Source organism: Nomascus leucogenys, chromosome 10, assembly GCF_006542625.1.
Source record: "Nomascus leucogenys isolate Asia chromosome 10, Asia_NLE_v1, whole genome shotgun sequence".
Lineage (NCBI taxonomy): Eukaryota > Metazoa > Chordata > Mammalia > Primates > Hylobatidae > Nomascus > Nomascus leucogenys.
Genome location: NC_044390.1, coordinates 65191243 through 65218101, shown reverse-complemented (window position 1 = coordinate 65218101; position 26859 = coordinate 65191243). Strand labels below are relative to the sequence as shown.

General features: G+C 52.9%; 3 protein-coding genes across 11 annotated transcripts; all 3 read left to right on the top strand.

The window, feature by feature from the left end:
* Positions 1–1633: 1633 nt before the first annotated feature.
* KLK10 (kallikrein related peptidase 10) lies at positions 1634–9476 on the top strand. Of its 3 annotated transcripts, none has more exons than XM_030821905.1 (6): positions 1634–1741; positions 2656–2755; positions 4537–4717; positions 5655–5929; positions 6300–6433; positions 7257–9476. In XM_030821905.1, exons 2-6 carry the CDS (start codon positions 2668–2670, stop codon positions 7407–7409), a joined length of 831 nt encoding a protein of 276 aa, XP_030677765.1. In that variant the 5' UTR covers positions 1634–1741; positions 2656–2667; the 3' UTR covers positions 7410–9476. The 3 variants fall into 3 exon arrangements, with proteins under 3 accessions (XP_030677765.1, XP_030677764.1, XP_003269873.1); XM_030821904.1 differs by lacking the exon at positions 1634–1741 and adding an exon at positions 1781–1987; XM_003269825.4 differs by lacking the exon at positions 1634–1741 and having other exon boundaries at positions 2233–2755.
* A 3135-nt stretch (positions 9477–12611) lies between these two features.
* Positions 12612–19668, top strand: KLK9 (kallikrein related peptidase 9). 3 transcript variants are annotated; one of them, XM_030821901.1, is made up of 6 exons: positions 12657–12693; positions 12859–13015; positions 13853–13970; positions 15457–15722; positions 18342–18478; positions 18919–19663. In XM_030821901.1, exons 2-6 carry the CDS (start codon positions 12862–12864, stop codon positions 19066–19068), a joined length of 825 nt encoding a protein of 274 aa, XP_030677761.1. In that variant the 5' UTR covers positions 12657–12693; positions 12859–12861; the 3' UTR covers positions 19069–19663. The 3 variants fall into 3 exon arrangements, with proteins under 3 accessions (XP_030677762.1, XP_030677763.1, XP_030677761.1); XM_030821902.1 differs by lacking the exon at positions 13853–13970 and having other exon boundaries at positions 12612–12693; positions 18919–19668; XM_030821903.1 differs by lacking the exon at positions 12859–13015 and having other exon boundaries at positions 12651–12693.
* An 888-nt stretch (positions 19669–20556) lies between these two features.
* KLK8 (kallikrein related peptidase 8) lies at positions 20557–26237 on the top strand. 5 transcript variants are annotated; one of them, XM_003269820.2, is made up of 6 exons: positions 20557–20733; positions 21097–21174; positions 21690–21849; positions 22015–22277; positions 24359–24492; positions 26031–26234. In XM_003269820.2, the coding sequence occupies exons 2-6, from the start codon at positions 21105–21107 to the stop codon at positions 26184–26186; spliced, it is 783 nt and encodes a 260-aa protein (XP_003269868.1). In that variant the 5' UTR covers positions 20557–20733; positions 21097–21104; the 3' UTR covers positions 26187–26234. The 5 variants fall into 5 exon arrangements, with proteins under 5 accessions (XP_003269868.1, XP_012365451.1, XP_003269871.1 ...); XM_003269821.2 differs by having other exon boundaries at positions 20660–20733; positions 21555–21849; positions 26031–26237; XM_012509997.2 differs by lacking the exon at positions 21690–21849 and having other exon boundaries at positions 26031–26237.
* The last annotated feature ends 622 nt before the right edge of the window (positions 26238–26859 follow it).

Below are 26859 nucleotides of genomic sequence, written 5' to 3'. Positions count from 1 at the left end.
CTGCCTCAGCCTCCTGAGTAGCTGGGATTACAGGTGCCTACCACCACATCCGGCTAATTTTTGTATTTTTTAGTAGAGATGGGGCTTCACCATGTTGGCCAGGCTGGTCTCGAACTCCTGACCTCAGATGATCTGCCCGCCTTGGCCTCCCAAACTCCTGGGATTACAGACGTGAGCCACCATGCCCGCCCGGCTTTTATTTATTAATTAAATAAAATTAAATTAATTAATCTATTTATGAGACAGTCTTGCTCTGTCGCCCAGGCTGGAGTGCAGTAACAATCACAGCTCGTGGCAATCCCAATTTCCTGGGCTCAAGCAATTGTCCTGCCTAAGCCTCCAGAGTAGCTGGGACTACAGGCACATGCCACAAAGCCCAGCTAATTTTTGTATTTTTCGTAGAGACAGAGGTCTCAGTATGTTGCCCCGGCTAGTCTCAAACTCCTAGGCTCAAGCAATCTGCCCTCCTCATCCTCCAAAAGTGCTGGGATTACAGGCATGAGTCGCTGTGCCTGGCCTCCAAGCACTTTTAAATGTATCAACTTAATCCTCACAAAACCCTATGAGGTTGGTACTGTTTTCATACGTATTTTATAGATGAAGAAACAGACACAGAGAAGCAAAGTCACTTGCTCACCTGGCTCTTCCAATTAAAATTACTTAAAGCCAGAAATGTAACTCGTCCATCTCACTTGTGATATTTCCAAGGCTGGATAGTCACACATGGCTAATGGTGACTGGATTAACTAGTGCATATAAAACATCACTGCAGAAAGTTCAGCTGAGCAGCACTGAGTTAGATGGCCTCTGAAGAGGATGTGCCACAGACAGAATCCAGAACTGAGGATCTTTTTTTTTTCTTTGAGACAGTCTTGCTCTGTCACCCAGGCTGGAGTGCAGTGGCATAATCTCGGCTCACTGCAACTTTTGCCTCCCAGGTTCAAGCGATTCTTCCGCCTCAGCCTCCCTAGTAGCTGGGACTACAGGCCCCCGCCAACATCCCCAGCTAATTTTTGTGTATTTTTAGTAGAGATGGGGTTTCACTATGTTGGCCAGGCTGATCTCGAACTCCTGACCTCGTGATCCACCCCCCCTTGGCTTCCCAAAGTGCTGGGATTACAGGTGTGAGCCACCACGCCCGGCCAGCTCAGGATCTTTTGGGACGGTCTGCTCACCTCGCAGGAGAGGTGGCTGGCATGAGCAATAGGAGCCCAGAGTGGAACCAGGGCCTTCCGGTTGTTAAGTGGACTTGCTGTGTGACCTCCTTTGAGTCTCTGCCCTCTCTGAGCCTCTCACTCCTCACCTGAGATGAGGGAGTTGGCTGAGGTAATGCCCATCCCCCTCGCAGCTTTGATCTCCTGTGATTCAGGGGCCTGTGTGTCACCTGGTGGCACACAGATGGCAGGGAGGGTGTGAGATGGCCACACATGGGTATGAGGCAGAGCCACAGCCCCCCAGCACGCACATGGGCTAGTCACTGGGACACACACAGAGCTCACTCACGGCCACAGAGTGGCCATGGGTTTCCCTCTTTCCTTGTTTCGGTTTGTCTTAGCCTCGGCGCCTCCCTCTCTCCTCCCCCCCCTCTCTCTCTCTCTCTCTCTCTCTCTGGCTCTTTTAGCCTTGGGTTGTTACAATCTCCCTTTCCAAGCCAGCCTCTGTCCCTCTTACTCAACCTGCTTTATCTCTAGGCCTTCCTCCTTCCTCTTCCACAGTCTGGCTTCTCACATTGTCACTCTAGGTATGCACTTCCCGTTGATTTCCTTTCTCAGTGGCCTCTCATGCCGCCACCCCTAGCCTTCCTGGGGATGTGAACCCTCTCCCCACACCTGGGAAGCCTTCTTGGAACCGGGACCCGGGGAATCCCCACGGAAGCCAGTTCCAAAAGGGATGAAAAGGGGGTGTTTCGGGCACTGGGAAAAGCCTGTATTCCAGGGCCCCTCCCAGAGCAGGAATCTGGGACCCAGGAGTGCCAGCCTCACCCACGGTACAATTAGACAGAGGGAAAGGGAGGGAGCCCGGGGGTGGGGGTAGGGGAGGGTGGAGAAGCTTCCGGACTCCTTGGGGTTAAAAGGGAACGTCCGGCCAGGGGTCCCTGGGCAGAGGATACCAGCGGCGGACCACAGGCAGGGCAGAGGCACGTCTGGATCCCCTCCCTCCTTCCTATCGGCGACTCCCAGGTGAAGCTAGCTGCACCCCACCCGGGTTGGGGTGGATTGCGAGAGGATGGGTGGGGACCCCCGGGCCACAGGCAGGAGCCGGCTTGGAGCCTCGGTTTCTCCACCTGCGGGACGCGGAAGTCCCCCGCTGTGAGGTTGAGAAAGAGGCTCCCACTGGCTCCGAGCCTCGGATCCCCACCCCGCGCGTGAAGGAGGGGGAAACCTCGGGTGCGGCGTGGCTGCAGCCGGGGTAGCTGGGGCGCGGAGAGCGCTCCCCTCGGGCACAGGGAGGACGGGAAGCTGCGGCAAGGGGCGTCATTAGGGTAATTGTGCCCATTACCGCTGTTCCAGCCGAATCTGCCAGCCCCTGGGGTTATCGGCTGCAGGTCAAAAGGATGCTTGCGGGCTGGGGTGGCCCAGGCTGGGCGGATGAGCACGGCGAGGTGGGGGTCTCTAACGGAGCATCTGTTTTAACCCGCCCCCGCACACACCCCAGTTGATCCTGGTCATGAGAGCCCCGCACCTCCACCTCTCCGCTGCCTCTGGCGCCCGGGCTCTGGCGAAGCTGCTGCCGCTGCTGATGGCGCAACTCTGGGGTGAGGTGGGGGCAGAGGGCGGCGAGAGGCGCGGGTGGGAGGCATGGGCGGGAGGAGAATGTGCTCCTGTCACCAAGCCCCGCGCACCTCTCCTCCCCCGAGACCCCAGCACCCACCCAGCGCTCCGGAGCAGGGCCCGCCCCCAAGTCAGCCGGGCCCTTCTTGTGGCTCGGCCCCTGGGTGTCCCGCCCCACTCAGGCCCCGTCCGATTTCTGCCACCCGGATCCTCGCTCTTCCGTGGACTCTTCGCCGCGTTCTTTCTCCTCCTCTTACGCCGCCCCATCCCGGCCCCGCCCCATTTTACACTACCGTGGTTTTTTTTTGTTGTTGTTTGTTTGTTTTGAGACGGAGTCTCGCTCTGTCGCCCAGGCTGGAGTGCAGTGGCGCGATCTCGGTTCACTGCAACCTCCGCCTCCCGGGTTCACGCCATTCTCCTGCCTCAGCCTCCCGAGTAGCTGGGACTACAGGCGCCCGCCACCACGCCCGGCTAATGTTTTGTATTTTTAGTAGAGACGGGGTTTCACCGTGTTAGCCAGGATGGTCTCGATCTCCTGACCTCGTGATTCGCCCGCCTCGGCCTCCCAAAGTGTTGGGATTACAGGCGTGAGCCACCACGCCCGGCTACACTACCGTGTTTTATCCTGAGTCTTGCCTTACCGCTTTTTGCCCTCTCCCCTCACTTTTTTTCTCTTTTTCTTTCTTTCTTTCTTCCTTTCTTCCTTCCTTTTTCTTTTTTCTTTCTCTCTCTCTCCTTCTTTCTCTCTCTCTTTCTTTCTCTCTTTCTTTCTTTTTCTTTTCCTTCTTTCCTTCTTCCTTTCTTCCTTTCCTTTCTTTCTTGTTTTACTTTCTCTCGTTTTTTCTTCTTTCTTGTTTCTTTCTCTCTCCTTTCTTTTTTTTTTTTTTTTTTTTTGTTTTTTTTTTTTTTTTTTTGAGACAGGGCTGTGCTCCGTCTCCATGGCTGGAGTACAGTGGTCCAACCAGAGCTCACTGCAGCCTCGACCTCCTGGGCTCAAGCGATACTCAGCCTCCGGAGTAGCTGGTACCACAGGCATGCACCACCACATCCGGCTTTTTTTTTTTTTTTTTTTTGAGACAGGGTCTCACTCTGTCGCCCAGACTGGAGTGCAGTGGCCCAGTCTCGGCTCATTGCAACCTCCACCTTCTGGGCTCAAGCGATCCTCCCACCTCAGCCTCCCAGGTAGCTGTGACTACAGGCGCATGCCTCCGCGACTACTTTTTTTTTTTTTTTTTTGTAGCGACTAGGTCTTGCTGTGTTGCCCAGGCTGGTCTTGAATTCCCGAGCTCAAGCGGTCCAACCGCCTCGGCTTCCCAAAGTGCTGGGATTACAGGCGTAAACCACTGTGCCCCACCCCTCTCCCGGTTTTCAATCCCGTTTCGTTATTCCCACCCCTTCTTCTCCCCGATCCCCGAGTTCTATCCTCGCTCCCTTACCTCCCCGCCGCGTTCAATCCCCGCCCCTCTATCGACCAGCGGCGTTCTAGCGAGCTCTCTAGGGCGCTGCGTTCAGTCCCTGCCCTCCAGACCCACCCTATTCTGTCTTATTACTCCACGCTACCCTATCCCAGCTTCCTTCCACTTTCACGCGCTTCTTCTCCTCCCATTCCCTTCGGTGCACGCGAAACCCCCAATATTTCCCTACCACCTTCGCGTTCTGGCTGCGTCCCCCGTCCCCGAACGCAGTCCAGTCCCACAGCCCAGCTCCGACCCCAAACCCAGCCCCCGCCCTCCGTGCTTTGATCCCGTCCCCTTTCTTTCTCCAGCCGCAGAGGCGGTGCTGCTCCCCCAAAACGACACGCGCTTGGACCCCGAAGCCTCTGGCGCCCCGTGCGCGCGCGGCTCGCAGCCCTGGCAGGTCTCGCTCTTCAACGGCCTCTCGTTCCACTGCGCGGGTGTCCTGGTGGACCAGAGTTGGGTGCTGACGGCCGCGCACTGCGGAAACAAGTAGGAGGATATCCATCCCCGAGGACGCCACGGGGGGCTGTGGAGGCGGCCTCCAGGAAGGAGCGGGCAGGGCCGGGGCTCTCGGAACTCCCACAGCTGGAGGTGCGGTCCCTGGTGTCCTTCCAGCAGGAGGAGAGACGGGCCTTGCGCTGTGGCCGCCAGGGGGCGGTGTGGTCCTTCTCCGCATTTCTGGGCCCGTCACTCCTGTCCCGCTGATTCTCCTTGGGCTCTAGGAGGAGGTGGTTGCCTGCAACGGATAGAAGCCAGGGTCCGTGTGGTCAGGAATTTAGAACTAGAGGAAAAGGTTCACTTCCTGAGTTCCCATTGAAGGAGGAAGGGCTGGGTATTACCACAGAGAAAATGTGGAGTAGGGCCGGGATCGGTGCCTCATGCCTGTAATCCCAGCACCTTGGGAGGCCGAGGCCGGTGGATCACCTGAGGTCAGGAGTTCAAGACCAGCCTGGCCAACATGGTGAAACCCCTTCTCAACTAAAAATACAAAAAAAAAAAAAAAAAAAAAAAAGAAAAAAGAAAAAAAAAAAGCTGGGTGTGGTGGCGGGTGCCGGTAATCCCAGCTACTCAGGAGGCTGAGGCAGGAGAATCGCTTGAACCTGGGAGGTGGAGGTTGCAATGAGCCGAGATTGTGCCATTGCTTTCTAGGCTGGATGACAAGAGGGAAACTCTGTTTCAACAAAGAAAAGAAAAAGAGAAAAGAAAATGTGGAAGGCTTACCTAGGTGTCCAGGCCCCCAGCCCTCCTCAATTCCTGCAGATCCTTGGAGCTCAAACAATTGATTCCTCCTCCCCGTGTCCACTGAGGTCCCCTTCTCCCCCAAGACCCTCTTCCCTCAGACCCCTCCTATCTCCGGGCCCTGGTATCTGCCCTCACGCCAGTCCCTATGAAGGGTTTGCCTTCACATGCCTCTTCCTTCCCCCAGGCCACTGTGGGCTCGAGTCGGGGATGACCACCTGCTGCTTCTTCAGGGCGAACAGCTCCGCCGGACCACTCTCTCTGTTGTCCATCCCAAGTACCACCAGGGCTCAGGCCCCATCCTGCCAAGGCGAACGGATGAGCACGACCTCATGTTGCTGAAGCTGGCCAGGCCCGTAGTGCCAAGGCCCCGCGTCCGGGCCCTGCAGCTTCCCTACCGCTGTGCCCAGCCTGGAGACCAGTGCCAGGTCGCTGGCTGGGGTACCACGGCTGCCCGGAGAGGCAAGAGCTGGGGCTCTGAGGCCGGAACCTCAGGAGGAGGAGACTGAGGGCCTGAACCCCTGGGTCTGAGGAAGGACGGGCTGGGGACTGGACTCCTGGATCTGAGGGAGGAGGGGCTGGGGTCCTGGACTCCTGGGTCTAAGTGGGGGAGGGGCTGGGGTCCTGGATGCCTGGGTCTGTGAGTCTGAGGGGAGGAGAGGCTGGGGGCCTGGACTCCTGGGTCTAAGTGGGGGAGGGGCTGGGGCCAGGATTCTTGAGTCTGAATGAGGAGGGGCTAGGGCTTAGGATAGAAACAGTCTTGTATCTGGACTCCTGGCTCCCCAAGGATTGGGGGCTGGGCCCACGGATTACTGGCATATTCTCCCTTTAGTGAAGTACAACAAGGGCCTGACCTGCTCCAATGTCGCTATCCTGAGCCCTAAAGAGTGTGAGGTCTTCTACCCCGGCGTGGTCACCAACAACATGATATGTGCCGGACTGGACCGGGGCCAGGACCCTTGCCAGGTAGGATCTGAACAGGGAGAGTCTCTGACTCCTGGGAGGGAGGACAGGGAGGTTATGGGAAAAGAGCAGACCCTGTTCCCGCTCCCCAACTCCATTCCCAAACCCATCCTTGACCCCAGCTCTTACCCAGATCTAACCCCCTCCTCATCCCTATCCTCAATCCCATTTCCACCCTAACCCCACCCCATTCCTGTCTCCAAGCCCATCTTCATCCCTCACCTTCCATTTCCACCCTAACCCCATCCCATTCCTGTCTCCAAGCCCATCTTCATCCCTCACCTTCCATTTCCACCCTAACCCCATCCCATTCCTGTCTCCAAGCCCATCTTCATCCCTCACCTTCCATTTCCACCCTAACCCCACCCCATTCCTGTCTCCAAGCCCATCTTCATCCCTCACCTTCCATTTCCACCCTAACCCCACCCATTCCTGCCTCCAAGCCCATCTTCATCCCTCACCTTCCATTTCCACCCTAACCCCACCCCATTCCTGTCTCCAAGCCCATCTTCATCCCTCACCTTCCATTTCCACCCTAACCCCACCCCATTCCTGTCTCCAAGCCCATCTTCATCCCCTCACCTTCCATGAACTACAGTCCCAACTCCAGTCTCCCTGCGTCTTCATTCTCATCCCCCAGCCGAACCCCCATAACCTGAAGTCCACCTCCATTCCTACCCTCCAGCCTCATACCTAATTCCAACCCCATCCCATCCTCGTCTTCATCCCAACCCAACCCCTTCCTTCCCCACCACTGCCCCAGATCCCAAAGTGACAGCTCTCACGTTGGCACATTTATTTGATCTCTCCTTCCTGCCACCCCCAGAGTGACTCGGGAGGCCCCCTGGTCTGTGACGAGACCCTCCAAGGCATCCTCTCGTGGGGTGTTTACCCCTGCGGCTCTGCCCAGCATCCAGCTGTCTACACCCAGATCTGCAAATACATGTCCTGGATCAATAAAGTCATACGCTCCAACTGATCCAGATGCTATGCTCCAGCTGATCCAGATGTTATGCTCCAACTGATCCAGATGCCCAGAGGCTCCGTCATCCATCCTCTTCCTCCCCAGTCGGCTGAACTCTCCCCTTGTCTGCACTGTTCAAACCTCTGCCACCCTCCACACCTCTAAACATCTCCCCTCTCACCTCATTCCCCTGCCCATCCCCATTCTCTGCCTGTACTGAGGCTGAAATGCAGAAAGTGGTGGCAAAGGTTTATTCCAGAGAAGCGAGGAAACTGGTCATCACCCAGTCTCTGAGAGCAGTTATTGGGGTCACCCAACCTGACTTCCTCTGCCACCCCCCGCTGTGTGACTTTGGGCAAGCCAAGTGCCCTCTCTGAACCTCGGTTTCCTCATCTGCAAAATGGGAAAAATGACATGCCTACCTCTTAGACATGTTGTGAGGAGACTATGATATAACATGTGTATGTAAATCTTCATGGGGATTGTCATGTAAGGCTTAACACAGTGGGTGGTGAGCTCTGACTAAAGTTTACCTATTGTCATGATCTGACCACGTCCCGGTGAGAGCGTGTGTCCAGGGAAGAAGTGCACGGGGTAGCCCCCTATCCCAACCTTCCATCCCCATCCCTTAGGGATGATGGAAGAATCATTTTCCCCATCGTAGTTCCAAGTCCCAGGAACCACCTTTTAACCACTTCCTTCTCATCTCCCACTGTTTCCCACTTCTGGTTCCACCCAACACCAGTTCCTCCTGTCTTGGCAGGAGCTAGGCTGGCCCTGAGTCATATAGCACCTTCTCTGCCTTCATGGGGCCACTGGAACTCAAGAGACCTCACCTTGCTTCCATCCCAACCTCTAAGACCAGAGGGCCGAGGGGGTAGTGAAGATTGGGGAACTCTTGACACCTCAACTGCCCAGTTTGTGCCAAGAAACCTCCCTCTGACATTTAGGGGAAAATCTTTGGTTTATCTGTTATTAATTGGCTGTGAGATTTTTGTCCTGAAAACTTGGGAGGAGAAATTGTTTGACTCTCCCTGAAATTGGGGGAGGGGAGGGGAGTTAATACACAGAATCCAGGTAAAGCTAATAGAAGTTTGAGTGTCCGCTGGGTGTGGTGGCTCATGCCTGTAATCCTAGCACTTTGGGAGGCCAAAGAAAGCAGATCATCTGAGGTCAGGAGTTCGAGACCAGCCTGGCCAAAATGGCGAAATCCCATCTCTACTGAAAATATAAAAACTAGCCAGGCGTGGTGGCAGACGCCTACAATCCCATCTACTTGGGAGGCTGAGGCAGAAGAATCACTTGAACCCGGGGGGCGGAGGTTGCAGTGAGCTGAGATTGCACCATTGCACTCCAGCCTGGATGAAAGAGCGAAACTCCATCTCAAAAAAAGAAGTTAGAGTGTCTCAGCTTATCCTGAACTTTGAAGCAGTAACATAAGCTAGCTGAATATAGGCACAACAGAAATTTCCCAGCACGGGGTTTTTTTGTTTGCTTGTTTGTTTGTTTGTCCTTTTGGTTACCAATTTATGGAGCATCTATTATGTGCCAGGCCCAGTGCTGGGTGCTGGGGACATACGTAGGGGTGATCACAAGGTCCCTCCCCCTGCAAAGCCCACAGGAGGTTGATGTACAAGGTCTGAGCACAGAGTCTGGTACACAGCTCCCTTCCGTGGCCTCTTTCCTATTCTGCCCCCATTAGCACACCCAGGAAATGTCGGTCAGGCATATCAGCTGGGTTTGTCATCCAAAGATCAGAAGCGAGGTCAGTGGAAACTTGAAAATTCGATTCATTTTTAAAGGCAACTCACCCGTCCCTTTAGTCACTCCACAATGTTTATCGAGCCACATCTTATGCCAGGCCTCAAAGATGAATCAGACCAGGCACTACCCTCAAGGAGCTGCTAGTTAGGTTGGGGAGACAGGCCAGGCTTACATTCCTGTCATTCAGGTCTCCACTCAAAAGTCACCTCCTCCGGGAGGCCTTCCTGAATTGCCCAGGCTATAGGAGTCCACTTTTGGTTATCCAGTCCTGATGCTCTGTTTATTTTTTTTTAATAGCACCTATTATACCTGAAATTATCTCATTTATGTTTACTTGATAATGGTCTATGTCACCCTTCCCCACAAATTCCGTGAGGGCAGTGATTCAGATATTTGTTCACTGTGATTTGCTAAGCACCTGTATTATGCCCGGCACACAGAAGTCACCCCCGTTGCTGTGTGAACACATAACACAAATAGATCAGTGCTGTAACAGAAGCGGGTATGGGGTGCACCCCACCAAGTCCACAGGCTGTGCCTGAAGGAGTCAGGAAAGGCTTCTCAATGGGGGGACATTTGTGCAGGGGTTTAAAGGACAAGTAGGAGTTCACCAGGTAGAGAAGGAAATGCATTTCAATCACTTTGCTGTATGACTTTGAGCAAATTACTTGAATGCTCTCTCTTCCTCAGTTTTCACTCTGTGAAATGGAGACACCTGCTTAATTAGACTCTTGTGAGAGTTAAATGAGATAGGCCAGGCGCAGTGGCTCACACCTGTAATCCCAGAACTTTAGGAGGCTGAGGTGGGTGGAATGCTTGAGCTCAGGAGTTTAAGATCAGCCTGGGCAACATAGTGAAACCTCGTCTCTACTAAAAAAAAAAAAAATGAGCCCCGCATCGTGGTGCATACCTTGTAGTCCCAGCTACTCAGGAGGCTGAGGCAGGAGGGATACTTGAGTCCAGGAGGTTGAGGCTGCAGTGAACTATGATCATGCCACTGCACTCCAGCCTTGGCAACAGAGACCCTGTGTCAAAAAACAAAAAACAACAACAGAAGGATAATTAAATGAGATAATATACACGCAAAGTTTACCTAACACCAGGCACTGAGAACACAGTCGATAAAGGTAGCTATTGAAATGCTCCTTTTTATTATTATTATTATTATTTTTCTTTTGAGAGTCTCGCGCTCTGTTGCCCATGCTGGAGTGCAGTGGCACGATCTAGGCTCACTGTAACCTCTGCCTCCCAGGTTCAAGCAATTCTCCTGCCTCAGCCTCCCGAGTAGCTGGGATTACAGGCCGCCCACCACCACGCCTGGCTAATTTTTGTGTTTTTAATAGAGTCGGAGTTTCACCATGTTGGCCAGGCTGGTCTTGAACTCCTGACCTCAAGTGATCCACCCGCCTCGGCCCCCCAAAGTGCTGAGATTACAGGCGTGAGCCACCGTTCCTGGTCTAAAATGCTGTTAATAGCAGTTAAGGTGGCACTTAGCACATAGTGGATACCCAGTCCCCGATCTCAAGGACTTCCCTGTCTGGAAAGGCAGTGAGACAGCTGCAGGCAAGGGTGAAATGAGCTATGATAAAGGCACCGCAGGTTTCTGCAGGGGATGGAGAGACATTGAACATTTACCATGTGTCAGACACTGTTGTGCTTCATGTGTGTAAATTTGCTTAATCCCCCCAACAACCCTCGTTATTACTGCTACTTAACAGATGGAGCAGGCCAGGTACGGTGGCTCACGCCTGTAATCCCAGCACTTTGGGAGGCCGAGGCAGGCAGATCGCGAAGTCAAGAGTTCCAGACCAGACTGGCCAACATGGTGAAACCCCGTCTCTACTAAAAGTACAGAAATTAGCCAGGCGTCTTGGCGCGCGCCTTTAGTCTCAGCTACTTGGGAGGTCGAGGCAGGAGAATCGCCTGAACCCAGGAGGCAGAGGTTGCAATGAGCTGAGATCACGCCACTGTACTCCAGCCTGGGTGACAGAGCAATACTCCATTTTGGAAAACAAACAAACAAACAAAAAACAGATGGAGCAACTGAGAGAGGTCTGGTGACTTGCCCAAAGTCACACACCTCATCACTAATCACACCTAATCATTGAGATTTGGACACACATGGTTCAGTTCCAGAGTCCGTGCCCCAAACCATGACGACATAGTGAGAGAACATTCAGGGGGATCCCAGACCCAGCTTCATAACCAGGCCTGTGGGCGGGAAGTGGAAGGGATTATAAGTGCCCAGGGGAGGCAAAGATGGACTCTGCCTGAGGAAATCAGAGATTTCCTGGAGGAGGGAGCATTGAGGTTGGGTGTTGAAGGATGAGTGGGAGTTCACCAGGAAAAGAAGGATATGGAGAAAGACATTCACTCATTCAATGAACATCTCCTGAGGACTTCTGCAAGCCCTGTTACGCCTGGAACAGGGTGACGCTGGGACACACAGATTAGTCAGACCTGGGCCCAGCCCTCCAGAAGCTGTCCACGTGGTGAGAAGGAATGATGAGGAGAGAGGCAGGGAGGATGGGGTGATGGAAAGGACAATGGGGTGGGGGGCAGGGAGATGGATGAAAAAAATGTATAGCAAACGTTCTCAGGATTTGGCAAATATCAGGATGTATTAAGAGAGAGCACAGGGCACTTGCTACCTGGAAGGTTGGGCACCTGGGTCCTTGCGTGGTGGAGCTGTGGGGAAGGGGGCAAGTTATGACAAGAGTGGGTTAATCCAGATGGAACCAGATTTCCCAACATTCTAGGAGAGGGCCTTGTCCTTGTGGGAAGAGGCCCAAATCCCCAAGGCAGGGAAGGTTCTGCGAGGTGTGTAAACCTGTGCAGCTGCCTGTGGTCTCTGCCTTGCTCCACCTGGATTTCCCTCAATCTTTCTCATGTTCCTCCTCCCGCTCTTCCTCTCATCTTAGGTCCTTCTGTGCCTGTACCTCCCTCTCTTTGTATCTTTTGCTCTTGTGTCTGAGTCCTGACTCTGTGTCCCACCCCTAGCCTCCTTTCTGGGTGGTCCCCCTGCACATCCCTCCAGCCTGCCCTGGGAGGTTGGTCTCTGCACACCACTGCTTTATCCAAAATAAACCTGCTGCACACCAGGACCTTAGGCCTCAAGGATCTTCCTCCTTTTCCAGGACACAAAAGATTCTGTACCTTGTAGCCTAAGGTGATGAGGAATGAGGGCTCCTACTCTGAAGACCCCAGAGGAGGTGCCCACAACCTCTCCACACCCCCAGCACTCCTCCTCCATTCAGTCAAGCTCTGGCCCAGCAAGCTGCCAGTTCATCCCAAAAGGGGGGTCTCCCTGCACTTACCTCCTCTCCCAAGGCCCCTGTCACAGCCCCAGGGCTTCCCCCTCCCCCAGGGACATTTCCCAACCCTGATTAATCACAGGGGCGGCCCCATGGAGGAGGAAGGAGATGGCATGGCTTACCATAAAGAAGCACTGGACGCCGGGTGCACGTTCCAGGATCCAGGTGCCCAGGGGTCATGAAGCTGGGACTCCTCTGTGCTCTGCTCTCTCTGCTGGCAGGTGAGGCTCCCGGGCTGGCTGCCCCTTCACGGCTGTACTAAGGTCATCTTGCTCTTCCCTCCCATCCCAGGCTTCTGCCTCCTGCCCTCTAGGCTTCTCAGCATCCTCTCCCAGCCCTCCCAACCTGCTCTTCGCTGACCCCTTTGTCCCTCGTCCCCACCCCAGGGCATGGCTGGGCAGACACCCGTGCCATCGGGGCCGAGGAATGTCGCCCCAACTCCCAGCCTTGGCAGGCCGGCCTCTTCCACCTTACTCGGCTCTTCTGTGGGGCGACCCTCATCAGTGACCGCTGGCTGCTCACAGCTGCCCACTGCCGCAAGCCGTGAGTGACCTGGGCTGGCCACGCTGGGGAGGGGCGGAGGCTGGGGGTCAGGAGAAGGTGAGGGGTGCTATAGGCCAGAAGTGCGGAGCCTCCACTTCTGATACCACAAGTTCAACTCTTAGAATTAGGAAGGGTAGCCTTCCAAATCCTAAAATTCTAGAGACCGACAATACCTCATTTAAGGAGGCTAAGATTCGAAATTTAGGTTCTTTGAATCTGAGACTGACCCAGAGAAATCCAGAATCGTAGAATCCTAAAATCTTGAATTTATGAAATTCTGCAATAGCCTCAGCAAATTCTAAAATCATAGATTCACAGACTATTAGAATCTTAGCAGTCTGGGTCAGCACCGCCCAGAGGAATTATGATGAATTTGTGTCCACGTGTGTAAGTTTAAATTTCTGGTGGACGCATTTAAAAAATAAGGAATGAGTAAGATTAATTCTAATAGATTTAACTTGACATACCCAAAAACTTATTTTGACATGTAATCAATTTTTAAACAAGTATGAATGGTACGGTTTACTTTTGTTTTGGTACTAAGCCTTTGAAATCTGTTCTGTATTTTACGCATATAGCCTGTTACAAAATGGACTAGCCACATTTCAAGTGTTCAATAGCCATAATGGCTAGTGTGACCCTAGAATCTTAAATTCAGAGCTTTCTAGATTCATTGAATATTGAAACTCGCAGTACTAGAATCTTTGATTCACAGTATCCTAGAATATTGAGATTCAGATAATTCTGTAGTCTTAAACTATTTGAATCCCAGACTCTTAAATTTCTAAGGTTATACATTTACAGAATGATGACATTCTATCTTTTTTTTTGAGACAGAGTCTCCCTCTGTCGCCCAGGCTGGAGTGCAGTGGCGCAATCTCAGCTCACTGCAACCTCCGCCTCCCGGGTTCAAGCAATTCTCCTGCCTCAGCCTCCTGAGTAGCTGGGATTACAGGTATGCACCACCATGCCAGGCTATTTTTTTTTTTTTTTTGTATTTTTAGTAGAGACGGGGGTTTCACCATATTGGCCAGGCTGGTCTCGAACTCCTGACCTTGTGATCTGCCTGCCTCGGCCTCCCAAAGTGCTGGGATTACAGGCATGAGCCACTGCTCCCGGACAAAATTCTAGTCTTTTTGTCCCAGAACATTAAAATTCTAGGTTCAAATCTTAGATTTAATTCAGATAATGTTAGAATCCTGGAGTTTTTTGATCCAGGGGAATCTGGAATGTTAGAATCTTGGATTCATAAAACTCTAAACCTTGAGCCTCTAGATTCTAGAATCATGGATAATAGTGTGTCAGAATCTGGGAATTCTAGAATCTTAGATTCTGGGCATTCTAATAGTATCCTGGAATCCACCTGATGCAGGAATCCTCTCTCCATTGCCTCTGAAAAGTGACCATCCATACTGTTCCAATTTTCTTCCCTCCTTGAATAAAGCACTGATTCTGGTAAGAGATGCTGTGTGGGAATTTCCCATCATGCATTGCTCCATGATGGGACCTCCTTTAACTTAAGCCTATACATCAGACTGGGAGAACGATGTTCAGATTTCAGCCGAAAGTGAAGCAGGAGAAATGCAGAGATATGAAGGTGGAAGAGAGTCAGAGGCAGGGGAAGGGTAGGGGGATGAGGGGATGTAGGGGTGAGGACTACTTTTCCAGATCCAGAGCCAAGACAGCAAGAATGACAGAGAGAGACAGACGCAGATGTTTCTGGTTCCCCAACCCTGAATTCGCAGTCATTAGCCTGCTGCCTAATGTCAGAGGTCAGAGGCTGGGGAATGGACTTGTCAACCCCGAAAGGATCCCAGCTGTCTAGGGCATGGACCAGAAGTGGAACAAGTGCACCGAGACTGTGGTGAGGGCTTAAGGTTAGACACCAGGAAGACATGCATTGAAGGGTGAAGGATATGATAGACAGGAAAAGCTGAGGCCAGAGATGACCCCCAGTTTGGGGATTTTCCATATCCCATCCCCTTTCATACACATGCACACGTATACACACCACTCAGACATACAGAGCCGCTCCCACAGAAGCCACCAGACCTGTGGGGGCAGGGGTGGGGCTGTTGTTATGCGGTAGGTGGGGTCCCCCGTGCCCACACCGTTCCTAGGGACCCAAGTCACCACCAAGGCTCCAGGTGAGTAGGGAGGAAGGTGGCTCACTCAGCCTGGGACTAGGAGCAGGTGCTTTGTGGGGAGAGCTACAAAGATGGAAACACACAAAACATCAGAGTGGGGGCCAGGGACCCAGAGGAGCTGTGTGCCTGGCTTAAAATCACAGTACCCTGGGCCAGACATAGACGATGAGGGTGCAGAGAGGGTGTGTGGCTTGCGGAGGGTCACACAGCACTCCGATGGACAGGAAAAGAGGGCTGGGGCTGAAAGGACCTTTACCTTCCCCCCGGCTTGACCTCTGAGGCCTGTCCCAGCAGGTATCTGTGGGTCCGCCTTGGAGAGCACCACCTCTGGAAATGGGAGGGTCCGGAGCAGCTGTTCCGGGTTACAGACTTCTTCCCCCACCCTGGCTTCAACAAGGACCTCAGCGCCAATGACCACAATGACGACATCATGCTGATCCGCCTGCCCAGGCAGGCACGTCTGAGTCCTGCTGTGCAGCCCCTCAACCTCAGCCAGACCTGTGTCTCCCCAGGCATGCAGTGTCTCATCTCAGGCTGGGGGGCCGTGTCCAGCCCCAAGGGTATGACCTGGCCCAGAACTCTCTCTGAAACTTCATGCCCGGGATCTGGCTCCCTCACCCCTCTGTCTCTGCCTTTTCATCTCTGTCTTCTCCTTTTCTCTCTCTCTGTCAATCTATCTGCCAATCGATATATTTAATCAAATATAAGATGCTAGCATTTTAAAGATGTGCCATTATTGCATGAACTGAGAAGAAGAGGAAGAAGAAGGAGGAGGAGAAGAAGAAAAAAAGGAGGAGGAGGAGGAGGAAGAAAGATCCCATTAGATCCCACTGATTATATAACACCATTTTCTGGAAGACATATTCTAATTTCAGAGTGTTTGTTTGTTTGTTTTTGAGGCAGGGTCTCACTTTGTTGCTCAGGCTGGAGTGCAGCGGTGTGATCACGGCTCACTGCAGCTTTGAACTGGGCTCAAGCGATCCTCTCGCCTCAACCTCCCAAGTAGCTGGGATTACAGACATGCACCGCCACATCCCACACCCGGGTCATTTTTTTTTATTATTTATTATTATTATTATTATTATATATTTTTTTGTATTTTTAGTAGAGACAGGGGTTTCACCATATTGGCCAGGCTGGTCTCGAATCCCTGACCTTGTGATCTGCCCGCCTCGGACTCCCAAAGTGCTGGGATAACACGCATGAGCCACTGCACCCAGCCAAAATTCTAGTCTTTTTTAAATCTAGTCAAATCTTAGATTTAATTCAGATAATGTTAGAATCCTGGAGTTTTTTGATCCAAGGGAATCTGGAATGTTAGAATCTTGGATTCATAAAACTCTAAACCTTGAGCCTCTAGATTCTAGAATCATGGATAATAGTGTGTCAGAATCTGAGAATTCTAGAATCTTAGATTCTGGGCATTCTAATAGTATCCTGGAATCCACCTGATGCAGGAATCCTCTCTCCATTGCCTCTGAAAAGTGACCATCCATACTGTTTCAATTTTCTTCCCTCCATGAATAAAGCACTGATTCTGGTAAGAGATGCTGTGTGGGAATTTCCCATCATGCATTGCTCCATGATGGGACCTCCTTTAACTTAAGCCTTATGCTAAAAATTTTTATTATTTTTAGCAAAGATGAGGTCTTGCTATGTTGTCCAGGCTGGTTTCAAACTCCTGGCCTCCCAAAGTGCTGAGATTACAAGTGTGAGCCACTGTACCTGGCCCAGAGATGTTTCAATGTGAAATGCGTTCATCTTAGAATGTGAATAAGGCCATGTCTCTCAGAGTCACGGATCACTGACCTCTTAGCCAAATTGGGCCAGTGGATTGGAAAAACAGTCTGAATTTGTTGCTGCCAATATCTAAAACTCGGAAAGTGTTATACAAAAGCCAGGTTTCTGGATTCACTTGAAAAAGTTTGAAGAACTCAGATTCCCAAAATAGCAAGCATTGGGCTGAGTCAATGGAGGCTGCCCCCTTCAGCCAAGATAAGTTCTCTGATCCACTCCAATGGACCCAAATGGCTCCTGTCTCCCTGCACAGCCCCCGTCCCCGACTTCCGTTTACCAATTCTGTTTATCATGTCCCTTGATGCATCGGAGCCTGCACCCATGCCTTATATAGATGCGCATATGTATTATATATCCATATCCACATCTATACTGACTGCACTCTATCTGGTATCTCTATCTATGTCTCTGTCTCCATCAGTGACCATCTTCCTGTGAATCTCTTTCCCTTTATCTCACTGCCTTCATTCCACCCCTTGAGGTCTGGGTCTTTCTCTATTTCATTTTTTTTTTTTAGAGATGGAGTCTCGCTCTTGTTGCCCAGGCTGGAGTGCAGTGGTGTGATCTCGGCTCACTGCAACCTCCACCTCCTGGGTTTTAAGCGATCCTCCTGCCTCAGCCTCCCGAGTAGCTGGGACTACAGGTGCGCAACAGCATGCCCAGCTATTTTTTTGTATTTTCAGTAGAGACGGAGTTTCACCATGTTGGCCAGGATGGTCTCAATCTCTTGACCTTGTGATCCGCCTACCTCGGCCTCCCAAAGTGCTGGGGAGTTATATATGCATCTCCTCTTATCTCTTGGCTCTCTGCATGCATCTTGCTGTTTCTCTTCCTTTCTTCTTCTTCTTCTTCTTCTTTTTTTTTTTTTTTTTTTTTTTTTTTTTGAGATGGAGTCTCACTCTGTCTCCCAGGCTGGAGTGCAGTGACCAATCTCGGCTCACTGCAACCTCCACTTCCCAGGTTCAAGTGATTCTCGTGCCTCAGCCTCCCGAGTAGCTGGGATTACAGGTGCCTGCCACCATGCCTGGCTAATTTTTGTATATTTAGCAGAGACGGGGTTTCACCATGTTGGCTGGGCTGGTCTCAAACTCCTGACCTCAAGCGATCCGCCGGCCTCGGCCTCCAAAATGCTGGGATTACAGGCGTGAGCCACGGTGCCCGGCCAGCCTCCCTCTCTGCTTGGCCCTCTTCCTCCTTGTCTCCATTTGTTTCTCTTGCATGCTATGACTGTCTCTGTGTCACCGTCTCTTGTCCCTATCTTTGAGAGTCCTAAATGTGGCTCCATGAGTCCTTTGGAAAAGCTGTAGGGAGGACTCAGGGCGGTGGGGTGCTGAGTGTGTTGGAGACAGTTGCAGATCCTTGACAGCTCTCTTCCCTGACAGCGCTGTTTCCAGTCACACTGCAGTGTGCCAACATCAGCATCCTGGAGAACAAACTCTGCCACTGGGCGTACCCTGGCCACATCTCGGACAGCATGCTCTGTGCGGGCCTGTGGGAGGGGGGCCGAGGTTCCTGCCAGGTGAGACCTTACTCTGGGGAAAATGAGGCTGTCCTACCAAGTTTTCTAGAATTTAGGGGAGCAGAGGGGTCGGCCCCCAGCCTTCCTGGGTGAAAATGAGGAGACTGGGATACCTGATTCCTGGGAGAGGATGGGACCAGGGCCTGGACTCCTTAGTGTAAAAGAGAAAAGGTCTGGAGGTCCAGACTTCTGGATCTACAGGAGGAGTGGGCTGGGCGTCCAGAGTCTGAGTCCTGGGGGAGGAGGAGGTTGGGTCCTGCGGGGAGGTGGGGGCTCTGAGCTTTTACTCCTGGGTCTGAGGGAGGAGAGGCTGGAGATAGGGGACTCTCGGATGTTGGAGGAGGAAGGGGCTGGGGCCTTTCTGGGAAGGAGGAAGTGGCCCGTCTAATTGTCATGAACAGAGTGGCCTAACAGTTCCTCTGCCCTTCTCTCGCGTACAGGGTGACTCTGGGGGTCCCCTGGTTTGCAACGGAACCTTGGCAGGCGTGGTGTCTGGGGGTGCTGAGCCCTGCTCCAGACCCCGGCGCCCCGCAGTCTACACCAGCGTATGCCACTACCTTGACTGGATCCAAGAAATCATGGAGAACTGAGCCTGCGCGCCACGGGGGCACCTTGGGAAGACCAAGAGAGGCCGAAGGGCACGGGGTAGGGGGTTCTCGCAGGGTTCCAGCCTCAATGGTTCCCGCCCTTGACCGCCAGCTGCCCTGAGACTCCCCTCTGGACACTGAGACTCCGCCCCGAGGCTCCGTCCCCTCACGAGGTCGAGCAAGACACAGTCGCGCCCCCTGGGAATGGAGCAGGGACACGCCCTTCAGAGCCCGTCTCTATGACGTCACCGACAGCCATCACCTACCTCTTGGAACAGCACAGCCTGTGGCTCCGCCCCAAGGAACCACGGACACAAAATAGCTCCGCCCCTCGGAACTTTGCCCAATGGGTCTTCCCCTCGGGACTCCACCCCTTGTGGCCCCGCCTCCTTCACCAGAGATCCCGCCCCTCGTGATGTCAGGAGCGCGGTAGCTCCGCCCACGTGGAGCTTGGGCAGTGTCGAGCTCAGCCCCTTGTGGCCCCGTCCTGGGCGTGTGCTGGGTTTGAATCCTGGCGGGGACCTGGGGGGAAATTGAGGGAGGGTCTGGATACCTTTAGAGCCAATGGATGATTTTTCAGTAAACGCGGGAAACCGCACCTTCTTTCTGCCTGAGCTGTGAGATGAGTGGAGGGCAAACGGGTGGGCGGTGAAGGGCAGATGAGGGAACCGGTACCTTCTTGCAACTCCCCCTTAAACCCCTAGTAAGTCCTGCCTAAAGTCTCTGTCCATCAGCCCTATTGCAGCAAGACTCCTGGGTTCTGCTTGGGTTGGTCTTGCCGCCTCCAGGGGAAGGGGAAACCAGGTCACAGTGCCTCCCAAACCTGCCCTCCCAGATCCCGGACCTATCAGGGGACAGCGGGCGGGGCCTGATCCACCCTCTGGTTTCTGACCCTAGAAGACCTGCCTTTCTTCGGTTCCGGGTTACTGGCAGCAGCCCCCTCCTCCCACAAAAGATCAGGTTCCAAGATTCTCCTTTTAAAAGTACTTAGAATTTAGCCCCCAGCTCTCTCCTCCCTCACACCCAGGAATCCAGGCTCCCAGACCCTCCTCCCTCAGACCCAGGAGTCCTGGCCCCTAGCAGCCTCCTCCTCCCTCAGACCCAGGAATCTCAGCCCCTAGCAGCCCCCTCCTCCCTCAGACCCAGGAATCCAGGCCCCCAGCCCCTCCTCCCTCAGACCCAGGAGTTCTGGGCCCTAGCAGCCCTCTCCTCCCTCAGACCCAGGAGTCTGGGCCCCCAGCCCTTCCTGGATCAGACCTAAATCCCAGGCCCCCAACCTCTCCTCCCTCAGACCCAGGAATCCAGGCCCCCAGCCTCCTCCCCTCTCAGAACTAAAATCTTGGCCCCCAGCCCTTTACGTTTCGGATCCTAGAGTCTCAGCACCGAGTCCCTCCTCTCCCTAGCCTCAGGAGTCTGAGATTCCAGGCCCTCCTCCCTCAAGATTTCATGTTCAGTCCCCTCCGCCCCTTCTCACTCACACGCAATGTTCCAGTTCCCAGAAGCTCCCCAGGCTCTAGTGCAGGAGGAGAAGGAGGAGGAGCAGGAGGTGGAGATTCCCAGTTAAAAGAAGGCTCCAGAATCGTGTCCCAGGCAGAGAGAACTGAAGTACTGGGGGCCTCCTCCACTGGGTCCGAATCAGTAGGTGGCCCCGCCCCTGGATTCTGGAAGGTGAGGTGCAGAGATACTCAGACACAGACATCAGGCCCTGGACCCTCCTTCTCCAGATTCCAGGACCCCAGCCTCAGACGCCCTTCTCTCTCCAGATCCAGCAGTCTGGACCCCGGCTTCCTCCTCTCCCAAATTTAGGAGTCCCAGCTCCCAGCTCCCAGCTCCCTGTCCCCTCAGACCCAGACATCCAGGACTCCCTCCTCCCTTGGAATGTAGGAATCCAGTCCCCCAGCCTCCCCCTTCCTCCAGAGAAGCCCAGAACAGCCCCAGATACTCTCGGCTCCTTCTCTGGTGCCAAAATCCAGAACTGGGAGTTCAGGCTCCTCCTTCCTGTTTACCGGCCCCGCCCTCTCCATTTCCCAGACCTCACCATGGGATGCCCCCGACCTCGTGCAGCCGAGACGTGGATGTTCCTGCTCTTGCTGGGGGAAGCCTGGGCAGGTGAGGAGGGTTGCGGAGGCCTCCGGAGGGGAGGGGTCTGAAGGCAGCAGTGGCGCTGGGGAGTCTGTGGGAATGCCGCGGTGGTTACGTGGGTGCGTGTGCACGGATGTGAAGAGTGTGATATGGTGCAGGGGCCTCTGTGGGCTTTCCTCAGGGTGGGTAGAGGCAAGAAACAGGTAGCGGCAGGTAGGAGTAGTTTCCGTGATGCCGTAAATTGTCTGAATAACTACAGCCTGTGGGGGGCTGCTTGCTTGGGGGCAGAGATTCACCTGGGAGTACACGGGGCCTGTAGACTCATGTGGAAGCGTGCGGGGGCATTCTTGGGTGTGTGACTCTCGTATGATGACACATGGACTGAAATGAGCGTCCCCGTATGGCAGTGTGTGGATGCCTGGACCTCCTCACTAAGTTGTATGCGGAGAACTTGCCGTGTGTCCATTTGAACCCACAGTGGCCTTCCCAGCCCTCGCACTGCCCCAGAGGGTGGCGACCCGACCCTGTCCCTCCTGCTGCAGGACACTCCAGGGCACAGGAGGACAAGGTGCTGGGAGGTCATGAGTGCCAACCCCATTCGCAGCCTTGGCAGGCGGCCTTGTTCCAGGGCCAGCAACTACTCTGTGGCGGTGTCCTTGTAGGTGGCAACTGGGTCCTTACAGCTGCCCACTGTAAAAAACCGTGAGTGGATGATGGGGGCAGAGGTCGGCTGGGGCTTAAGGAAAGAGGGGGCCGGGGTTTCCACTCAGGAAGGAGAGAGCTGAGGACTGGACTCCTGGGTCTGAAGGAGGAGGGGGCTGGGGGCAATACCCCTGCCTGGGTCCCAAACTATCCCCGCCATTACAGGAAATACACAGTACGCCTGGGAGACCACAGCCTACAGAATAAAGATGGCCCAGAGCAAGAAATACCTGTGGTTCAGTCCATCCCACACCCCTGCTACAACAGCAGCGATGTGGAGGACCATAACCATGATCTGATGCTTCTTCAACTGCGTGACCAGGCATCCCTGGGGCCCAAAGTGAAGCCCATCAGCCTGGCAGATCACTGCATCCAGCCTGGCCAGAAGTGCACCATCTCAGGCTGGGGCACTGTCACCAGTCCCCGAGGTAGTGGGCTTGTCCACTAACGGGAGGGAGAGGAGGAGCTGGTTGGCCCAGTGGAACCCAAGCTAGTGGCAAAGCTTGGTCCCCCAGAGGGAGACAAAGAAGGGAAAGTGATCATGATGTTGAGATTCACAAGCGGGAGTCATATGAGAAGCCTCGAAGACCAGACTACTAACAAGAGTGGTGAGAGAAAGAGAACCAACTAGCAGATTGTTAAGCAGGGCCAGAAAAGCTGCTCCTGTAGGGCGGAGAGCACTGACCTATGAGACCTTTGGTTGTATAGCATTTTATATAATCTTAACACACTTGGGATATTTGGACTTCTCAGAGGCCCAGGAAAACAGCCTCCTAAGCACCTTCTCCCCCACCTCCCTCCCTTTTCTTTTTTTTTGCGGGGGGACACAGTTTCACTCAATCTCCCAGGCTGGAGTGCAGTGGCACAATCTCAGCTGTTTACAATCTCTGCCTCCTGGGTTCAAGCAATTCTCGTGCCTCAGCCTCCTGAGTAGCTAGGATTACAGGCACCCGCCACCACACGAGCTAATTTTTGTATTTGTTGTAGAGACAGGGTTTCGCCATGTTGGCAGGCTGGTCTCGAACTCCTGACCTCAAGTGATCTGCCCACCTCGGCCTACCAAAGTGCTGGGATTACAAGCGTGAGCCACCGCCCCCGGCTTTTTTCTCCTTCTTGAACCCAGGCAACCTGGGTCCTGGTCCCCTCTTCCCTCAGACCCGGGAGTCTAGGCCCTTCTTCTCCCAGAACCCAGCAGTCCTAGCTCCCTCTTGACTCTGGACCCCAAAATCTGGACCTCCAACGAAGCTGTCCCTTTGGGACTCCGGAATCCAGACAGCCCCTCGCCTTCCTTCACAGTGAAAACATTGGGACTCAGCTCAGAGAGTCAAGGAGCTTCTCCAGGAAGTGGCAAAGTCAGCATTCAGGTCCCTGCCTGCCTCACTCCTGCTCTGAATGCTTTGGATGAGACAGTTTGCTGCTGTGAAACACACATGCTCACAAATCAAGTAGATCAGTTCAAACTATGGCTCTGCCCCTTCTCCCTGGGCAAATTCCTTTCCATCTCTGAGCCTCACTTTCCTCATTTGCAAAATGGGAATCGTTAACCAATAGATTTTTTAGCTACGTGAGGGTTCAGGTTACGTCAGTTTTCTTCATTGTGTTCTCCTAGTGCTCAGAATGGTGCCTGCTACATGGTAGATGCTCAATAAATATTTGTTGAATGGATGGCTGGATGAATAAATAATGAATGAATGCCTCTCTCCTTCAAAGCGCTGTTGTGAAGATTAAATGAGATTATGAGCATCTTGCTTTTGGCACGTAGAGATGCCAGATGGAAGTTTTTCCCCCTCAAAGAGGCTTTGGAGAAGTCTATTCCTCAAAAGAGGTTAATAAAAAAGATCAATTCCACCTTCAATCATTAATTCAATTCTTATTTACTGAGCACCTGGTATGTCCAAGGTGCTGTTGCAGGCGCTGGATATACAGCCATGAGCAAATTGTACAAAGTCCTTGTTGTTATGGAGTTGCAAGCTAGGTGGGAGAAATAGACAATAAACAAATACACATAAAATAAAATATTAGGTAGAGTTAAGTGCTGTAATGAAATATTGTGGCACGTAGAAGGATAGGGAGTAATGGAGGGATGGTATTTTTTAATTTGAGTGGTCAGGGAAGGTTTCCAGGAGGAGGTGACACTTGGAAGGAGCAGGATTTAGCACGGATTGAGAACCTGGCTGTCTGAGGGCAGACTGGAAAGAGAGGGTCAGAGGTATCATAAAGGGGCACCTCCAAGTAACCCCCCGCCCCTTGATTTGAAAATGGCTCAGGGCAAGAAAAAACACGTGAGATCCAAGGGCCCCTCTCTAGATGGAGAAAGCCCAATAGCAGCAAGTACAGCTTCGTTTAATGTGGTGAGAAATGATGTCCCCTGTGCACAGTGTTAGAAAACTCCCCCATGCAGCTGGAAAACTCCCTCATTACATCCTGGAAAGAAAGGGGGTTAGATCCAGACAGGGATGGAGGCAAAGGGCTGCTCTCTCAGGGAAACTTACAACCTCTTCCCCCTCAGAGAATTTTCCTGACACTCTCAACTGTGCAGACGTAAATATCTTTCCCCAGAAGAAGTGTGAGGATGCCTACCCAGGGCAGATCACAGATGGCATGGTCTGTGCAGGCAGCAGCAAAGGGGCTGACACGTGCCAGGTGAGCAATTTCTGAAATCCTTCTCCTCACACATCCCTCATTGCCCTCTAGAGGTTCAAGGCTTGGATGGGGGTGGGGGTGGTAAGGGGAGTGACCCCAAAGACTTAGCACCCGGAGTGGTCGCCCCTATCTCTACGGAGTGGGAGCCAGGTTCGGAGAAGGCCAAACTCTCTCTGAAAGTCACACCGTATAGGGATTAGGAGCATTGAATTGTTGCTGCTGTTTTCTTTTGAACCCTTAACTACAGGATGGGATACAGAGTTGGGGCCTATAGAAGGTGGGGTAGATGTCCAGGAAGGAGAGAGTCTGAGGCTAGAGGTTAGACGAGTTCCCTGCTCTCTGGTTCCCAGCATTACATCATGGAATTTGTGCCGACTTTACCACTGGCCAGGTGGTCAGCCACTTTTCTTTGAGACCGGGCTAGAATCCCCAGGCTGGTTCCCTTCTCCTGTGATTGGTTCCTTGGGAGACAATGGTGTCTTCCCAGTTGGCTGGAGTAAATGGTGCCATTGACTTCAGTGCCTCCTCAATGAGCTCCCATCCCTTTCTCTTGGCGTTTGTTGTAGATATAACTCTCTCTTCTAACTGCAGCTTCGTTGTTCCTAGCACTTCCCCCTGGCGTTGTCCCCTTCCTGGAAGCCCCACCGCCTTTGCCAATGACCGGTCCCTAAAGACAATGCTTTCTTCCCCATTGGCGGAGAATGGAGTCATTTCCTTCAGCGATACTGCCATGAAAGCCAGTCTCTCTGGATTGTTCCATAGAGACAGTGGGCTCTTCCACAAATATTTCAGCCATGGTCCTTTGGGGATATGGGCGTGTGTGTGTGTGTGTGTGTGTGTGTGTGTGTCCACAAGAATCTTGATCCTTTCTCCTATGTTTGGCAACTGCAATCAATGATGCCTTCACTATTGGCCAGGAATGGAGGAAACTTCAGCTCAGTCCTCTCCAAGTAATCCCTACTGTCTTCTTCCTGGATTGGACCCTTGAGAACTCGTTGTTTTTTTTGTTTGTTTTTTTTTAGACAGGGTCTCGCTGTGTCCCCCAAGCTGGAGTGCAGTGGCACAATCTTGGCTCACTGCAGCCTCTGCCTCCCGGGTTCAAGCAATTCTCCCACCTCAGCCTCCCGAGTAGCTGTGATTACAGGCGTGCACCACCACACCCAGCTAGTTTTTGTATTTTTAGTAGAGACAGGGTTTCACCATGTTGGCCAGGCTGGTCTGGAATGCCTGACTTCAAGTGATCTGCCCGCCTCGGCCTCCCAAAGTGCTGGGATTGCAGGCGTGAGCCACCAAGCCTGGCTGGGATTTCATTCTTTCCCCTCTTCTGTCAGTGTTTTCACAACTACCCTTAGACACCATGTCTGTCTCTACAAGGAAGCCCCAAGCCCTGTCCTGACTGGTCTCAGGGGACAATGCTTTTACCCCCATTGGCTACAGAGGACCAATCATGCTAAAGAACTAGTAAAACGCTGGGACAGCAGGAAAAGGGACGTTGTGGACATCTCAGATGCAAGGCTGTTCTCATTCTCCCTGTCTAGGGCGATTCTGGAGGCCCCCTGGTGTGTAATGGTGCACTCCAGGGCATCACATCCTGGGGCTCAGACCCCTGTGGGAGGTCCGACAGACCTGGTGTATATACCAACATCTGCCGCTACCTGGACTGGATCAAGAAGATCATAGGCAGCAAGGGCTGATTCTAGGATAAGCACCAGATCTCCCTTAATAAACTCAAAACTCTCTGGTTCCTTGCCTGTCTGTGTTTTGGCCCTGCGGGGAGGGCTGGATGGGGATCCGGGATTGTTCCTGCTGGCAGGCTAGGTGGGGATCTGCAGAGACCAAGTTCTCATGGTCACTTTGGCCATCACCACTGCCTAAAGTGATCTCTCGTTTTCCAGAAGAACTTGGGTAAGAGCTTTATTTCAGGGAGAAAGCACATACAAAGGTTTTCAAACATTCAGTGGGCTGGCATGTGAAAGACAGTTTTGAAAGAGTTTGTGTTTAGTTTTCCTGAGCACAGTGTTCACAAGCTTTGGAGATAAAATTTTCTCCCTTTAAAAAAATAATTGGCCAGGCGCGGTGGCTCAAGCCTGTAATTTCAGCACTTTGGGAGGCCGAAGCGGATGGATCACTTGAGGTTAGGAGTTCCAGACCAGCCTGGCCAACATGGCAAAACCCCGTCTCTACTAAAAATACAAAAATTAGTGGGGTGTGGTGGCGGGCATCTGTAAACCCAGCTACTCAGGAGGCTGAGGCAGAAGAATTGCTTGAACCCAGGAGGCGGCAGTTGCAGTAAGCCGGGGATCACGCCATCGTACTCCAGCCTGGGCAACAAGAGCGACACTCGGTCTCTAAATAGTTAATTAATTA

Excerpts from the sequence above, each read along its gene's own strand:
- KLK10 (XM_030821905.1), top strand. The coding sequence starts at position 2,668 with ATGAGAGCCCCGCACCTCCACCTCTCCGCTGCCTCTGGCGCCCGGGCT. Across the intron at positions 2,756-4,536 it reads GCTGATGGCGCAACTCTGGG|CCGCAGAGGCGGTGCTGCTC; the intron begins GTGAGGTGGGGG and ends TTCTTTCTCCAG. Across the intron at positions 6,434-7,256 it reads GGGGCCAGGACCCTTGCCAG|AGTGACTCGGGAGGCCCCCT; the intron begins GTAGGATCTGAA and ends TGCCACCCCCAG.
- KLK9 (XM_030821901.1), top strand. The coding sequence starts at position 12,862 with ATGGCTGGGCAGACACCCGTGCCATCGGGGCCGAGGAATGTCGCCCCA. Across the intron at positions 15,723-18,341 it reads GGCCGTGTCCAGCCCCAAGG|CGCTGTTTCCAGTCACACTG; the intron begins GTATGACCTGGC and ends CTTCCCTGACAG. Across the intron at positions 18,479-18,918 it reads GGGGCCGAGGTTCCTGCCAG|GGTGACTCTGGGGGTCCCCT; the intron begins GTGAGACCTTAC and ends TCTCGCGTACAG.
- KLK8 (XM_003269821.2), top strand. The coding sequence starts at position 21,105 with ATGGGATGCCCCCGACCTCGTGCAGCCGAGACGTGGATGTTCCTGCTC. Across the intron at positions 21,175-21,554 it reads GCTGGGGGAAGCCTGGGCAG|TGTGTGGATGCCTGGACCTC; the intron begins GTGAGGAGGGTT and ends CCCGTATGGCAG. Across the intron at positions 24,493-26,030 it reads AAGGGGCTGACACGTGCCAG|GGCGATTCTGGAGGCCCCCT; the intron begins GTGAGCAATTTC and ends CTCCCTGTCTAG.